Source organism: Wyeomyia smithii, chromosome 1 (genome assembly GCF_029784165.1).
Source record: "Wyeomyia smithii strain HCP4-BCI-WySm-NY-G18 chromosome 1, ASM2978416v1, whole genome shotgun sequence".
Taxonomy (NCBI): domain Eukaryota; kingdom Metazoa; phylum Arthropoda; class Insecta; order Diptera; family Culicidae; genus Wyeomyia; species Wyeomyia smithii.
Genome location: NC_073694.1, coordinates 79,699,019 through 79,713,972, shown reverse-complemented (window position 1 = coordinate 79,713,972; position 14,954 = coordinate 79,699,019). Strand labels below are relative to the sequence as shown.

General features: G+C 34.6%; 1 protein-coding gene across 3 annotated transcripts in view; it reads right to left on the bottom strand.

Annotated features, from left to right (window-relative positions):
* Positions 1-3,371: 3,371 nt before the first annotated feature.
* LOC129718903 (uncharacterized) overlaps positions 3,372-14,954 on the bottom strand; it is a 106,471-nt gene continuing 94,888 nt past the window's right edge. For all 3 annotated transcript variants that reach the window (XM_055670124.1, XM_055670122.1, XM_055670123.1), the window contains 2 exons: positions 14,883-14,946; positions 3,372-4,323 (listed from right to left, as the gene is read on the bottom strand). In XM_055670124.1, coding sequence (XP_055526099.1) covers positions 4,178-4,323; positions 14,883-14,946 — 210 coding nt within the window. In that variant the 3' untranslated portion in view covers positions 3,372-4,177. The remainder of the gene's footprint in view (positions 4,324-14,882; positions 14,947-14,954) is intronic.

Sequence of the window (14,954 nt, the reverse complement as noted above, 5' to 3'; positions counted from 1 at the left end):
TCAGCAAATTTCATTTTGCTGAACAGATTGCTGGAAACACAGCACACCAAAAATCAGCAAAATTTTGCTGGTTTCCAGCAATGAAAATTTGGTGTGTAAATCATGGTTCAATCCTACTGGCTTGGCTATCGATCAAAATGTATACCAGAACGAATGTTTAAACAAACTTATGATTCCATTTCTTCCAAAAAACTATGCTGATGAAAAGTATGTGTTTTGGCAAAGATGCCAGATGTTTTTGAAAAATGTCTGCAACTGCTCGAAAACCCGGAAAAATGTGCTCGAAATCTGAAAAAAATCTACCCGTGATCCGAAAACATTTCGCTCGCGCAGGCAAAAGTCTGTAAAAATCTGCACACATTTTAAGAAAATCTGCGCAAATATAAGGAGACTTTGACAAAAATCTGCAGAAACCGTGGAAAAACTGCAAATATCTGCAAATCAAAAAATATCTGCACACGGACTTCAAAAATCTGCGTTTTGCAGACAAATCTGCACATTTGGTATCACTGTGTTTTGGGCAAATAAAATATCGCAAAATAAAAACACAAAATTTCTGAACAACTCGACCCCATTTGTACCCCACAACGATTCTACCTTAGTGTCATTCAATCGAAGATTTCTTCGGGATTTTAAGTTCCTTCGGTGCAAAAATAACTGGAGATCAAGGATCTGCAAACAGTTGATTGGAAGAATCAAGAGATGTATTCGAAAAGTTGACATGAAGGTCGTACAGAGCTCTTGTTCCGACATCATAGGAAAGCTTCGTTAGAAGGCCAGTAACGGACATTTCTCAAATGTTAATTTTTTTTTCATTTGTAATGAATGTATCTCCATGAGAAATCAATCCTTTTTTCTTTAAGTTAATCCACCTGTTTTTGACAGCAATACAAAAAAAAATGCAAATTATTAGTAGTCACCCGTTACAATTAATTCAAAAGGCGAAATTTTTGGTGCAATTGCAATCAAAAATAATTTCAAAATGTAAGAGTTGCGAAATGCTATGGAAACAAATACTTAAGTGAGCTTCTTTAATTAATATGAAAATAGGAGGTATCACAGTTGATGTATAGCCAATATATCAATTGTGATGATATTTGTGCACATTGCATAATACAATCATTTTGTAAAAAATTGTCATCATTGGTATGTCAGTTTTGATTATTTTGTAAAACAAAAGTTCTGCTGCACATGTTTCCAAAAACGAATCTTAACCATCTAGTATATCATTTGAGTGAAACAATGCTATCAAATATGAATACTTTCTGATTGTCGGAATATTTGAGAAATGGTAATATGAAAAAGAACACTTTTTAGAAAGATGTTAATCCATGCTTAGATATAACGAGTAATTTGATACCATCTACAACAGTCTTTGAATCATTATACCGAAATTTGAGTATACTCCAGAAAAAAAAAGAAATCAAATGGGTTGATGGCTAAAGGATGTGAGGAGTTTCCCTATTGTACGATGCACAGTGGGGCGACTCCATACAAAGGCTGGCCAAGCAAAAAAAGTGTCGATAAATGCGACAAAAACTTTGTATTTACATAATTTTGGGGCGCTGAACACGAATTTGGCATCTATTTTTCGTTTGGGGCCGTCCATAAAGCACGAAACCCAATTTTAAATATTTTTTGGCACTTTTTTCCTTTTTTATAGAATTATATGATCTTTGACCACAAGTAGTGCCACCGGGCGTCCTCCCAATTGAAAAAAAACGTAATTCATGGACGACCCCTCGAACTAAACAAATTTTGCCTATATATATATATATATATATATATATATATATATATATATATATATATATATATATATATATATATATATATATATATATATATATATATATATATATATATATATATATATATATATATATATATATATATATATATATATATATTTTTTTTTTTTTTTTTTTAAATAAACTAAAACAACATAAGTAATACAAACTAATTACAAACTGAAAAAGTCATCATCATCATCATCTTCCGCTGTGATCGCTTGAATTTTGTGTTGAATTGTTTCCAGAAAATTTGAAATTCATTATACTTATCAGCAGGACAAATTTCTTTCGCTGCAATTTGCATTTCTTCTAGTGTTTTTCGATGTTTCATTGTTTCATATATATGTTGTCTTTCTAATCCGGTTTCTATGGTTGAAAGAGGACATTTAAATACATGTGTAAAACCATGATTCGACAACTTACTAGACATTGAATTAGGTGGTGCCGCTGAAGTTGTAGGCTCCATAATAAAATCTAACGAATTTATGAATTTGAAAACCAAGACACTGGAATGACACAACGTTCTAAATGAATCCGAAAAGATGCGGAGGGCGACGAATGTTCTTTGTTTTTTTCTCATAAAGCGAAATGTGTGCTTAACTTTTGTGTGCAAACTAGTGCGAAGCAAAAGCAATCTTCGAACGGGCTAGTGTTAGCCGGAGTTTGATGGTATGAATTTGCTGCTAGTATTTGACACTTCAATCAGTGTAGCGAAATTCATGATCATGAATTGAAAAGGGCTGAATGTTTTCAATGTTGTTTCAAATTTACAGAAAATTATAAAGTTTGACATAATTAAAATTTCATAAAGATTTGTTAACTGTTTTCTTGTTTAACACTTATTTTATAACTTTGCATTGATAAATTTTGTGATTTTTGCCCAAATTTATATTTCATCCTTACGGATTGAGTACGATATCATAAATTTTCATTAATGGGGTATCATGGTTATGATTAAAATTAATCCTGGATGAAATTTCAACTTTAAAAATAAAAACTAAAAAAATCTGTTATCGCTTTTCCACTGAAGTGACAATTTGCGCAGTTTTGCGCAGCAGCGGACAGTATGCATTTGAAAGCTTACGTTTTTACCTAAATTTTGAATGTAGTCACAACCATGGCAAACTGCGGAAACTAAACTTTTTAACTACTTTTCTACAAAAAAAATCACTTTTTTTTTTTATTTTTTTTTTGGTGTCAGGCCTACTATAACCAAATTTTACAATATCTAATGAAAAAGGTTTGTTTTGCACTATATTTACAACAACTTTTCCTTTGACGTCAAAAAAATCCAATCTATCATTGAAGCTACAGAGCGTTTCAAAGTAATGATTTTTTTTTAAAAAAAAGACATAAAACGTCAGTTCGCCAAGCTTTGAAAAGTCATAAAAAATTTAGATTTCATGATATTACGCCCAAATTTTGGATTTAGACACTTGAATGTTATAGCAATAAAGGAAAAATGGTATGAAACAGCTAACGAAAAAAATTTTTTTTGGCTGATGGCCAGCGATTCCCCACTGTGCGATGGTAAGACTTTCGGTATGCCAAAGGAAGTTACAAATAGTTTCATTACCACTTTTTTAAATATTATATTTATCTGAAATGATCTACTTTTGTCAACAATCACTACTTATATATTGGTTCTTAGTAATATATTTATGAAGTCACTTAAATATTGAATATTTCTTTAATCAATCTAGATATCTCAGGTTCAACAGATTTCACAAACCAATTACATACTGTTCCATAAAAACATTAGCTTGGTTCAAAAAGGGTATTCCTGTTGTAAAAATTGACAGAATGTCTGGCGATTAGAATATCGGTCATAATTAAAAAATAAACTGCTTACAAGTCTATCATAGTCTTTGGCCAATGGTTTTCGATCATATTATATGTATCGTACCTGAAATAATCAGATTCAGTTTCACGATCGGCATGCATTGCTGAATATTGCAATTTTATGTAATATCTGTGTTGTTAGTTTTTAAGCTATATTTAGAATAAATGGTATTTTGACCGCCTGTCATATGTATAACCCGTTTAGTCTTCTAAGTTCACACATCCTACTAGTTACAAGCAATAACATTTATTTTGGTCATAAAACGGCACGAGTATAAACAACACTTCAAATATGGGAAAGAATGATCTACTGGTTAGGAATATTCAACGAGGGAAACTTTGTTTATAATTACCGCGTCCATTTCAACGATTTACTTCAACATGTTTAGTATAAAAAGAAAGTTATGTGTATATGTATATCGCGATACAAAAATATTGAGTTTGTTTGTAGGATGCATCTCTCGTTGTTTATGACCGTTCATTGGTTCATCGCTTCCTAAAGTTGATGTTAGGCGGCAAACAGCCGGTAATGCGGAAGGGAGCTAAACCGCCTCAGATTCGCCTTCACTGAGTATCATTGAATGTATGTCTACGGCCGAGCGTGTTTTTCGAGGTGGCTGTGGAGGTGAAACTACGTGCGGACCAACAAAGACGGAATTTTGTCGAGGGCGCATATAGCCAGTATATCCTACGGATGAGAAGGGAAAAATTGAGCAACGAATCTGAGCTATTCCATCTTAAACTATTTAAAAAAATGGTTGTTTAACATGGTTTTGTTTCAAAATGTAGATAAAGTATCAAATCGAAGAGTCATGTATTTGCTTTTTTATTGAATTTCACCGTAAGAGAGTAAAAATTTAATTACAGTTTAACAACTAGATACAACAAAAATGTCGAAACATAAAAATACTCAATACGAATTAAAACAGATCGATCTTTTATATACAACACAGTTTGTAGTAACTGGAGAACCAAAAATCCAATTTTGCCAAAGTAAAGCAACTTCGGCAGCATGTTTTGCTATTTTTGAACTTGTATACCGTTGCAAGTAACCATTGCCATAAGAGGCCATCCACATACCACGTTGAAAGATTTTTGACGATTTTTACCTTTGGCGTTTTTGGTTTTTCGATCAATCCACCTAACAGTTAGATAAAAAAAATATTTTTTCTAATTTTCAATATACCAGATTGCTTTCTTCAGCAAAGTTGAGGAAAAGTTTGAAAGAAAAACAATTGCTGAATACTGCGATGTCCTATCTGTACGTTGAACACGACAAAATAAAGTTTTATGTGGAACACCTCTCCTTAAAATTAGTATTTTGTTTATTATTTTTTCTGTGATTGTCAAAATAATAAATTTTACAAAGTCTTGAGAGAAGCTCAGTTGAATGAATAAAATTTTAGAACATTTTGCATTGTTTTGACCATTACAGACAAAATCATAGACTCTGATTTTACTCTGCTTTACTCTTTTTTTGAGTGGTATTGAAAACATTTAAAAACGTTTCGCTAAAAATAAGTTGTTGTTTGGAAAAACGTGTTGTATTGTTGTTTGAAAAAAGCGTTTTTTATTCGTGTATTAAAGTTCCTCCAGTTATGAGAATGGTTATGGATTTTTTGGCATGTGTACTATTTAAAACCTCAAGTCACAGTTCTCGGGTAACAGTGAACCGTATTGCTGCGGTTTTAATTGAAGCTGCTAAGGCTGAAGATACACTAATGATTTAATAAGGTTTGTTTTTTTTTATTACATACATGTATATGCAAAATACAAAGATTTGAAAAAAAAACTTGTGATTATGTTATAATTGTATGCAACAATCCTCTGGCAGTTTCATTCATCCAAAGATGCCAGATGTTTTTCAAAAAAAGTCTGCAACTGCTCGAAAAACCGGAAAAATGTGCTCGAAATCTGAAAAAAATCTATCCGTGATCCGAAAAAATTTCGCTCGCGCAGGCAAAAGTCTATAAAAATCTGCACACATTTTAAGAAAATCTGCGCAAATATAAGGAGACTTTGACAAAAATCTGCAGAAACCGTGGAAAAACTGCAAATATCTGCAAATTAATAAATATCTGCACACGGACTTCAAAAATCTGCGTTTTGCAGACAAATCTGCACATTTGCTATCACTGCATTCATCAAAGGGATCAAAAGTCAAAACGAGCAAACTGAGTAGCTTTTACTCAGTTTCATTTCAAAGAGGTTTTATAAGAAGAGGGTAATTTCTACTCAACTTCTGACACATGGTGACTCTACCCATAAATGAGTAATATCATAAAAACTCTGTTCAGAGTAGGTTCACTTTTAACGAAAGTGGGTGACATCTCACTCAGTTTAGAGTTAAATTTGACGAGCGTGTACGAAATAAAAAACACTTCACTGGGATTTCAGATTTGCGTTGATCCACGTTGTACTTTTTTGCCGAATGCTTAAAAATATCAGTGGAATGAATGTTAAATTTCAGGGAATATCAGGGAAAATCAGGGAATTTTATTTCGCAAACTTTTTTGCCACCCTGTCTAGGCTGAACATTATTATCGCCATCAACGGTCCTCTGATGAGTGTGTCAATTGCGTTGAAGACACGAGTGCCTAGATGAGCACGCAATGCCTGGTGAAGTAGGAAGGTGTGCATTAGAGTGGCCATTTTTGTAACATCATGCGATTTCGATGAGCGCCTGGCGAAAAAAGTTTCCTTTTTACTCCAAAAATAAGCCATGAAAATTTAAAGTTGATCAGAGTTTATTTAATGAACCCACAAAACGCTTATATTAAAAAAAAAATAGATTCTCATAAGAATTGCAGTTTTTTATCTCTTTATGAAGTTTTTTGCCTTAGTTTCTTAAAATAGTTGTATATTTTGCGTCGAAATACTCTTTAATCATAAAATCATATCATTAAGGATATTCACATATTACGTAACGCTAAATTTTAGCAATTTTGAATACCTTCCATCCCTGAATAACACAATTTTGCATGGAGGCCTCGCACAATCTTCATTGAATATCCCCTTTTTCTGAGCACGTTACGTAACAAATAAATGACCTCTTGTATTCGTTAGAGGATTTGAAGCTGCCATTCAGTGATTATATCCCTAGTGAACCGTCACAATCGGATTGGTGAAGCAAAATTATTAAAGTTATCAGGAGCTTTTTGTATGAATTTAATGTTAGTTTTAGTATTATTATTATTTTTTTGTATGAAACAGTTCAGCACTAGTTATCTGAATTCACTAGGACGGTGATTTTTTTCAAATATAGTCGGTAGATCTCATGTTGATCGAATTGCAATTCTCATGAGTTATGATGGAACAGCAAAGTTCTTAGGGCATCTTCAGCGGTGATCCAAATCGTTGTTTTGTTCTATTTTTTTTTTTTTTTTTGAACAAACTCAAATTCACTGCTGCACCGGTGGTGTATATTTTGTTTAATACCAGATCTAAATTGAAAAAATTTGAAACTGGTATGAGCAAGATCGCGCCAAATGACCTATGGTCGAATAACGACTATTCTAGACTCGGATGAAACTTTGCACACGTATTTGGCTTAGCAAACTGAGCATTTTTCACAGATGGGGAGATTTTTTACACCCATGAGTTATATTCTAAAAGGGCGTATGCCTTTTGGCATAGGTTTTATTCGAAGCATTGTAGCCCAGAAACCGTTGGTTGTATAGAAAAACTGTCTGAGAATGAGTTGTAGGGAATTAAAAATGCATCATAAAAAAATATACACTGTACAAAAAAAATTTTTTTGACCAAAAAAAAATAAAAATAAACATTAAATTCAATTAAAAAAAACAAATTGAATTTTTAAAAAAAATTTTTTTTAAAGAAACTTGACGTTAATACGCAACTTTTAAAAAAAGTCCAGGATGGAGAAATGAAAAATAATTTTTTTATGGTAGATTTATTTTTTTATGAAAATTCTAATTTAAACATTTTTCAAAATATTTGTATTCTGATGATTTTAAAAGATGCAGAGAGTCATTTTGAATCAAAAAGCTTTTGGTAGTTAACATTCTAAATGCATCGGTTTTCGAGTTATTTTTAATTTAAGCTCGAAAAATTATTAATATTTCGGAAAATACACGTTTTTCTTAATTTGTCCATGGTTCTCCAGCAAAAACCATACGTTCATTGGAATGCTTGATCAAAAATATACAATTCATTCTCTGACAAGAAAACGATTGGATAAATAACTCAAGCGCTAAACCTTAGCCTACCTACACGTTCCCCCTTGCCGAATGTTTTATAAAAAATATGTTTGTCGTGCAACACTACCTACTTGTTTACTAATAATAACTGTTTGTAAAGTACGCAACCAATAACTACTGGGTTACCTATAATATCTGTTTTCGTATATAAATACGATTGCACTTCTCCAGAAGTGTTAGTAACAGTTTGCATTTTGTGAAGATGAATAAAGTTAAAATGGAATACACCAAGCACAAATGCTGTAAACCCTTTCCTGATCATCGGTGCTCATCAAGCTTACTCAAACTCAACGAAAACGTTATTCCAAAATAAAAAATATTGAACAGTCAAGCTCATTTTAATACGTCTTTATCAATTTGTGATTCGTGTAGTTATTGGAATGATAGTCAAGCCATCATTCATCCCTTCGTTGTTTACTATTCAGAATCTGGAACACTGAAGAATATCAGCTTCATCATAATATCGGAAGTACTCCATCATGATACTGTTGCGGTTCAGGTGTTCATTGCCAAATTAATGAGTTTTTTTAGAGTTGAAAAAAGCGATATTGATGTCTGATGGAGCTGCCTCACAATATAATAATAGAAAAACCTTTGCAACAAAATATAACGTCGATGCAGAGTGGCATTTTTTTGCGACTTCTCATGGTAAAGGCCCATGCGATGCAATTGGTGGCATATTAAAACGAATGGCAGGAAATGCAAGTTTAGCTAACGAACATGAACATCCCATTACAAGCGCAAAAGAATTGTATGATTGGTTATCAGAAAAGTAATAAAAATTCATCAAAAATGTCATTTAGTTGGATATCATATGAAGAACAGGATGGAGCAATATTTTCAAAAAATCTATAATAATTGCTGCCACACAAAAGTATTACTCATTTGTTCCGATTTCAGAAAATAAGATACAAACGAAGCTGTTTTCAAAAGATGACGAATAATTTACTTATGATGTATATAAAATATAAGGTGAAATTAGTTCTGTAAAGTATCTATGTCATAAAAAAATATGTTTCCTAAGATAATAAAACTCGAAAATAAATATTTGATTCTTATATATATTTATATCACTTAGAACATTTAACTCATTTCTTGGGAACCGATCGCCCAATCGTTTTGTTGTCAAAGAATGAATTGTATATTTTTGATCAAGCATTCCAATGAACGTATGGTTTTTGCTGGAGAACCATGGACAAATTAAGAAAAAAGTGTATTTTCCTAAATAATTATAATTTTTCGAGCTTAAATTAGAAATAACTCGAAAACAATAAAATGCCTTTAGAATGTTTACTACCAAGAGCTTTTTGATTCAAAATGACTCTCTGCATCTTTTAAAATCATCAGAATATAAATATTTTGAAAACTGTTTGAATTAGAATTTTCATAAAAAAATTAATCTACCATAAAAAAATTATTTTTCATTTCTCCATCCTGGACTTTTTTTAAAAGTTGCGTATTAACGTCAAGTTTCTTTAAAAAAAAAAAATTAAAAAAATTCAACTCTTTTATTTTTTAAATTGGAATTTAATGTTTATTTTTAATTTTTTTTGGTCAAAAAAATTTTTTTTTCTACAGTGTATATTTTTTTATGATGCATTTTTATTTCCCTACAACTCATTCTCAGACAGTTTTTCTATACAACCAACGGTTTCTGGGCTACAATGCTTCGAATAAAACCTATGCCAAAAGGCATACGCCCTTTTAGAATGTAACTCATGGGTGTAAAAAATCTCTCCACCTGTGAAAAATGCTCAGTTTGCTAAGCCAAATACGTGTGCAAAGTTTCATTCAAATCAAAAATGGTCGATTAAATTTTCGCGTATTTCCAGTCGATTTGAAATGATTTTGTTCGTATACGTTTTGGTCTATTTTTGTCACTTTTTGGAACAAGAAATAGATCGTTCTAAAACCTTTTGTACGCTGCCAATAGGTGGGTAAAATGTCATATTTCAATTGAATATCTCATTTTAGGCTATTTCCATATAAGCGTTTTGCGAGTGTTGCGGAATAAACAAAACAAAGATTTTTATGACAACTCACAATTCATTTTTGTGGCTTTTCTGAAGCAGAATATGAACAGGTTTGTCATTTTTGGCATCAAGGAAACCGACCAGCAAAAGGGGGAATTCTGAAAGACCATAACCGTCGCCTTAATTGTATTGGGACTAGAGGAGAACTTAACAGGCCAGAAAAATGTTCCTAGAAGACACTGAACTGAAACGTTCAAAATGCTGGGGTGACATTGCGCATTTCATTTCGAGCAACTTGAACAAAACTGAATGATCGCTGGGGGCGTTGTGTTTCGTTTTTCATATTTTTCGACTTTGCGGGTTAGATGAGTCGCAGGACAAATGACAATGACTGCTCCTTTTAAGCTTGAAGCATAACTGGCAGTATGTGACCTACTCGAAAATAGCGAAAATCGTTCGAGTCGAGCTGCGCAATGCCACCCAATATCCTCAAAACCCAAACCAAGTTTGAAGAGCTGCAAGATTTTGAAAGATTGATGAGACGAAAACGGAAGATGAACATCTACGCGGTCAAATATTTTTCGCTATCCTCCGAAACCCTACTTGTAGCAGAAATTTTAGATCATACCAATCCATCCTGAGAAATGCCATTGACGCTCGGGTCAAACCGTCAAATCCATAAAATCTTGTGGATATAAAGTGTCTTGCCAAAGTAATCGTTTAATGTGCGTGCAAAATTATCGAATTTCCGTTTGTAAAATATTGAGTGTTTTTTATTATAACAAGTCTCATAAACTGATAGCATGGGGTATTTAATTGTTGACAGTGTGATAGATGTCAGCGGTTTAAAAAACAAGATATACAACACCGGTACGAAGAACGAAAAGTTGTTCTATATTAGCTGGTTCTATTCAGGTTTCGCTGGTGTAAATCTAGTATAAAGTTGTTTCAAAAATAGACCACCGCTGAAGATGCCCTTAGGCGCGCTTAAAATTGATTTGAGCTCCGGCAAATATCGCCTAAGAAGTTCATAATACGCTAGTGGATTGGAATATTTCGGAAAAGTTTCGAAAACTAATCAATATTACTTGTTCTCTTCATATCTATGAACTTTTATGCAAAATATATTACATGGCAAAAGCATCGGACCTTAAACACCTTTCTTCAACCATTTTACAAGAGCATCAAACGAAATCATTCACAGCTTCAATGATCCAAAAGTTCGCTCGAATTGGTTCGATGAAGATTGTAATCAAATTAAGCAATTTTATGCAATCAAGTTCGCGGCTATTATGAAGTGCTCTTGGAGTTAGCATTCACATTTCTTGGTTGTAAAGCGACCCTTATTCACTTATCACACGCAAGATTCATGGTAAAAAAAAGCATTTATTGCCTGCGAAAATATTTGCTCTGATCATTGTTAAATTGCATTCGAGACATGTCCCTTTTTATAGTCAAACTTTACATTCAGGTGTCTTTCGGGTGTACGAATGCTATCCAATGTATGATTCAAGTTATGAATTTTCAATATGATTCTTTCGCATATATCAAAATTGATAGTCGTTTCAGACGCTGTAACTGAAAAAATAAAGAATCGCTTGTGGTATTTAAGCGCAGAATAAGTTGGATTGGCTTGATATCCCGATTGAAATTAAACAAAAATTGATCGACGATTAAAAGCGAATGGTCCTTAAAGTGAAACGGTATTGAAGCCACAAACAGCCAATTTCGAGCCGTGGTGGCTCGAAATTGGCTGTTTGTGGCTTCAATACCGTTTCGAATTTCCAGAAGCATAAGACTCGGAAATAGATAATGCATTCCCTGTGAAAACGCTATTTTATGTTTGCTTCACCGCAGCAAACATAAAACAGCATTCTCACAGATGACGCAATACCTGTTACCGAGTCTTGTGCCTTTGAAAATTCGAAGTGGTGGCTCGAAGTCGGCCATTTCTGGTTTCAATACCGTTTGGCCTTAAATAGCTGGTGTCGAATGTCGCAAGCAATAAAATCCTGAACAGTTACTAATATATAATTTATCCCATCTCGTTTTATAGAAAACCAATGCTTTTGTTTTGAACTTGATGTTGATTTTTTCGACCGTGACCCAGCCCCAGAAAAATAATGAGGAATAGCAAACTTCTTTCAAAAATTATTCGCTGTAAACGACGCCACAGAACATGTTGTTAAATTTATGAAAAATTCTAACCGTGTTCCAACACATAATGAAGACGAACTTCAGTTTATATTGCATGTTGTTGATTCATACCGTAAAAATACTCACCTCATTCAAAATCCGAACATTTTAACAAATGCCAAAAATTTTAGATAATTTAAACTTGAATTAGAATAATAATATAACGGTTTCATAAAAATACAAGTGTATTTAAATACGTTTATCGAGAGATATATGTTAAAAAAGGAAAAAACTCCGTACAATTTTCATGTAAATCGATTTCAAAAACATAAGCGCTTTGTGGGTCCATTAGATAAACTCCGATCAACTTCAAATTTTCGTGGCTTATTGTAGAGGCTTATTGTATTGCAGACGCTCATTAAGATCGATAGTTTCAAAAACGGCCATATAAAATATGGCCACTCTAGTGTACATGTTCGCTGATCATTTGGGGGTGTGAGAGTTAAAACGCATCGTTCGCCGGGTATGTGTTTAGAGTTTCGCCTCTTTGAAATTGAATCGTTGGAATGGAGTTAGCTTGAGGTCTGGAGAATTGGTCTTTCGCTGCTGCAAGAAGCACTCTGTCAGGTGGTGGTTCATTAGGTCGCAAACGATTGCAGTTGGTGTGTTGGTGTTGATCATTATAGGAGTTGGTGACGTTTTTCTGTTGCCTGTTAACCATGTTGTAGTTGTGGCTATTGTTGTTTTATTTTTCTATATAATATACTTATTTGACACGGCACAGTACCGTTTAGTTTTACAGTGCCAGATACAAAATATATAAAAAAAACTACTGCTGCTGTTTGCTGGCGCGAGTTATTATTTTCTTTCGTGGTGGCGAGGCAACCACTGTCCTTCGAGAGTGGGGTCTCCGAGTCCATGCTCATCTCATCTTCGCTGCTGTCCGAAACGTTCTGCTTTTGTTGGAATTGCTCGTGATCATTTGTCTTCTGCTTCTTGCTTGTTTTTTCTCTACGATAGTGAACTCTTCGGGCGGTGGGAACGTGCTTGTTCTAGTTGGTGCTACTTTTACTGCGTCCATTGTTGTTCGTGTCTTTGCTGTTGTCTCTGCTACCGATTTGGGGGTTGAAGTCTCAGCTTGACTGTTTGTACCGGGTTGTTGAACGGCGGTGCTGTTTGGGTGCGTCTCGGCTGGTGGTGAAGCATTTCGTTTCACTGCTTCAGTGCAGGACACTTCGAAATGCACTTCTTTAGTGCAGTATTGGCATGTCGCTTTTTGATTACTGTACGAAACACGGCTCAAAAGAGGTTTCGAAAAATTTTCCAGCCAAAGAAGTTTTTCCATTTGTCGTGTTTAATGGATACGACTTCTCCGTATGCCTTCATATGCATGCGGATCGCATTCGATTCTACAGATCGTGTACCCGTACTTCAATTGCGCCATTTTCTATATGCACTGGAATGGTGTAACGCTTCTGCTTATGGCAAATTGCGTGTTTGGAGCTGTTCTGCTTAACGAAATGTTCAGCTATTTCACGGCCCCCGTGAAAGGTTATAAGGACGCAATGCCACGCATGGTGCATCTGTATCGTCTTACACAAACTAAAGTCCACTTTCATACGGTCTCTGAGGAGTTTTTCCACCTCTTGAATTGGAGGCCATATTGGGCAAACTCTAAAATCAACACAAACCGTCTCCTCACGCATTTTTGGAATAGCGTTAGGGGCCAACGATTTTAAATTTTTTGTTGATCCAATTGAACGCCATCCCGAATGATCACAATCATTTTGTGAAACTGGCGAGGTGGGAGGCGAAGCTTGTTTCTGTACTGTGTCAAATTTGGTAGATAACGTTTCTAGCTCGTCCAAGATATCGAGCTTAATGTTGGAATCGTCATGAAGGGTTTTGGGTTCCTTGGTGAAGAAATTGGACCCGATATACAGTGGTTTTTGTTGATAGTGGCTTACTCATGCTTAAAATTTTTAGCAGGGTAATCTAGATTATTAATATCTTCCGTAGCGGTATACGGTTGGTTCGGCTGGTTTGGATATTTGAGTTTAAATTGGTGGACCACCTGTATGTTTACGTCAATCTGATCCACTGCTTTTGCTGTTCGGTTAGTTCTTTTAACTCAAACGCCATCGTCACAGAAGTTTGTCATGGGCCGCAGCATGGTAGCAAGTACGATATTGGGTCAGCAGTTTCTTTGTCAGTAGCTCTTGTGACGCGATTTGAGCCACGGTTTGACGATAACCCCACACAGGAGGGTGAAATTTCCGACTGCAGCCAGCGCACGACCACAGCTCTTCGGTAGAGTTGACACAAATTTCGCAACGTAGTGAACGTTGTTTGGCATAAAACAGAACAAAACAAAACACTACCGTGTAATATAAACAGTGCGCAAACAAAACAAATATTCACAGACTTTTACACGCCGGGAGCGACTGGCTGCCGGTTAAACTGAACTTCAATTGATGCGACTAGATCGCACACTGAGCAAAAATCAACAGCAAATTCGGCAGTACACTTCATGTTTTGGGTATGTTTTGAAGAACCGAATTTTCACTAAGGGGCTATCCACATACCACGTGGACAGCTTTGGGGGGGGGGGGGGGTGGTTGGGTAATGTCCACGGTCCATACAATTTTTTTAGAATTTATATGGGCAGTTGTCCACGGAGGGGGAGGGGGGGGGGGGTCAAAATCGTTAAAAATCTGTCCACGTGGTATGTGGATGGCCCCTAACTAAAGTTTGAAATGTTCGTTTTAAAATGAAGAGAGGCAAAATTGAGTTGAAAGAAATATACGTGTCTTTTCGATTTCAATACAGGCTATAAATCTGACAAATTGTAACAACTGTTGGTTGCAATTTCAGATGATATTAGCTATTCAATATATGTAGGTAAAAGTATTACGTACCTCCGGAACAAACAGACGTCATTGTTGACTGCAACCCAAGGGACATTTTAGAAAGTGATGATCGCTGTAATT